Source organism: Rutilus rutilus, assembly GCF_951802725.1.
Source record: "Rutilus rutilus genome assembly, chromosome: 3".
Lineage (NCBI taxonomy): Eukaryota > Metazoa > Chordata > Actinopteri > Cypriniformes > Leuciscidae > Rutilus > Rutilus rutilus.
In genome coordinates this window covers 1,836,922-1,839,421 of record NC_140211.1, presented here as the reverse complement: position 1 = coordinate 1,839,421, position 2,500 = coordinate 1,836,922, and the positions used below count along the sequence as shown (strand labels likewise).

Genomic DNA, 2,500 nt, shown 5'->3' with positions numbered 1-2,500 from the left:
CACAGTAACACCACAGTAACACCAACACCACAATAACACCAGTAACACCACAGTAACAGTAACACCACAGTAACACCAGAGTAACACTAACACCACAGTAACACACCAGTAACACCACAGTAACAGTAACACCACACTAACACCACAGTAACACCACAGTAACAGTAACACCACAGTAACACCACAGTAACACCACAGTAACACTAACACCACAGTAACACACCAGTAACACCACAGTAACAGTAACACCACACTAACACCACAGTAACACAACAGTAACACGCCAGTAACACCACAGTAACAGTAACACCACAGTAACACCACAGTAACACTAACACCACAGTAACACACCAGTAACACCACAGTAACAGTAACACACCAGTAACACACGTAACACCACAGTAACATCAGTGTACCACAGTAACACCACAGTATCATCAGTGTACCACAGTAACACCACAGTAACACCCCAGTAACACCACAGTACGTTTCTGAAAACATGATGCCTAAACACACCGTTGGCCTGACAGTTCCCTGGGTTCGGCTAGTATGGTCCAGAGTGCTGTCTATATAGGGAACTAACTGAGTGCTGTCTATATAGGGAACTCACTGGGTTCGGCTAGTATGGTCCAGAGTGCTGTCTACATAGGAAACTCACTGGGTTCGGCTAGTTTGGTCCAGAGTGCTGTCTATATAGGGAACTAACTGGGTTCGGCTAGTACGGTCCAGAGTGCTGTCTATATAGGGAACTCACTGGGTTCGGCTAGTACGATCCAGAGTGCTGTCTACATAGGGAACTCACTGGGTTCGGCTAGTACGGTCCAGAGCGCTGTCTATATAGGGAACTCACTGGGTTCGGCTAGCACGGTCCAGAGCGCTGTCTATATAGGGAACTCACTGGGTTCGGCTAGCACGGTCCAGAGCGCTGTCTATATAGGGAACTCACTGGGTTAAGTGAGTACGGTCCAGAGCGCTGTCTATATAGGGAACTCACTGGGTTCGGCTAGTACGGTCCAGAGCGCTGTCTATATAGGGAACTCACTGGGTTCGGCTAGTACGGTCGGGAACTCACTGGGTTCGGCTAGTACGATCCAGAGTGCTGTCTACATAGGGAACTCACTGGGTTCGGCTAGTTTGGTCCAGAGTGCTGTCTACATAGGGAACTCACTGGGTTCGGCTAGTTAGATCCAGAGTGCTGTCTCCATTGGGAACTGACTGGGTTCGGCTAGTATGGTCCAGAGTGCTGTCTATATAGGGAAGTCACTGGGTTTTGCGACACAATCTTGCCGTTGGTTCCTGCGACAAACCTGCACCTGAGCGCCTCCATTAAGCCAATTATAATCCGATCGCAAACACACACCTGACAGCGGCTCAAATTAGATAGACACCCTTATAAACATCCCTAAAAAAAACTCTTTATATAACTAATAAAGCCTCAGAACAGGCGCGCGCGAGACGCTTTCATGGTGTTTAAAAGCAAACCCGCGCTAACAGTCGCACTCGCAGTATTATTATTATTATTCACTTCTGATCAACACGATCGATTCATTTCACTCACTTACCCCTGGACTGCTGTCACTGGTCCACCGGAGCCGGTGCTCGGGTAAAATCCAGTGTATGTATCGCCCCGGTTTCAGGAGGATCATCAAATCAGCACGTTTGACTGAGCGACGGGCGTAAGCGCGCTCACGAGAGCAACGGTCCCTGCGTCATGACGTACATGCGTAGGATACGCTGTAGGGAAATGTAGTTCTCCGCGTACTATTTACATCACGAAAAAACTACAATTAGACTTTTTTTTTCTTTTTTTTTTTAAATACCCATATTAGCAATTACTTACAAATAAAACTGACACACAATTACACAAATCTGGCATTTTATTTTATTTCACATGAGGATTCGTTGAGTACACACAAACAAATATGCCTTTAGAAAATAAACATGACATTGTTCAGTAAAAAAGAAAAAGATATATATGGTGTAAAAGTTCATGGTTCCGATCAGAGCACGGGTCGCGGTTGTTGCGTTAGCAGGAGCCCGAAGCGTTTCTTGATGGTCACGCGGTGTCGGGAGAACTTGTCGTCCGGCGAGAAGCGGGCCGGGTGCGCGGAGCTGGTGGGCTGGCCGCTCGGGTCCAGTTTCTGCACAGAAGTAAAATAATATATTCAAAACATGCCTCAAAGTCTGCATACATCTGATCTAACGTTACATTACATGTGTACACGCGTTATGCCCAAATATGCCGACATTACAGCAGAACTCACCTTCAGAGTGTAAACCCTGTCGCCTTTCTCGTTCAGATAAAACTGCAGGAACATGATGAACTCTCGACAGTCACACAACAAGTTACAATGTCTGTCAGTTTATTTCGAAAATATCCGAGCAGAAACCAGGTTTATAATCGGCAGAGCTGCTCAAAACACCACGTGCGCGACTGATCCCGATACAAACCGGATGTGTGCGGGACGAGCCGCGGCGCAAAGCACGATGGGAAATTGAG

General features: G+C 47.0%; 2 protein-coding genes across 3 annotated transcripts in view; both read right to left on the bottom strand.

Moving 5' to 3' along the window:
- slc12a6 (solute carrier family 12 member 6) overlaps positions 1 to 1,701 on the bottom strand; it is a 60,859-nt gene extending 59,158 nt beyond the window's left edge. For both annotated transcript variants that reach the window (XM_084404974.1, XM_084404973.1), the window contains exon 1: positions 1,563 to 1,701. The gene's annotated coding sequence lies outside the window, so the exon portion shown is untranslated. The remainder of the gene's footprint in view (positions 1 to 1,562) is intronic.
- A 158-nt stretch (positions 1,702 to 1,859) lies between these two features.
- nop10 (NOP10 ribonucleoprotein homolog (yeast)) overlaps positions 1,860 to 2,500 on the bottom strand; it is a 662-nt gene continuing 21 nt past the window's right edge. The window contains exons 1-2 of the mRNA XM_084404996.1: positions 2,265 to 2,500; positions 1,860 to 2,141 (exon numbers count right to left, since the gene is read on the bottom strand). The exon at positions 2,265 to 2,500 is cut by the window's right edge and continues 21 nt beyond it. Of these exons, the coding sequence (XP_084261122.1) occupies positions 2,001 to 2,141; positions 2,265 to 2,318 (195 nt within the window). The 5' untranslated portion in view covers positions 2,319 to 2,500 and the 3' untranslated portion in view covers positions 1,860 to 2,000. The remainder of the gene's footprint in view (positions 2,142 to 2,264) is intronic.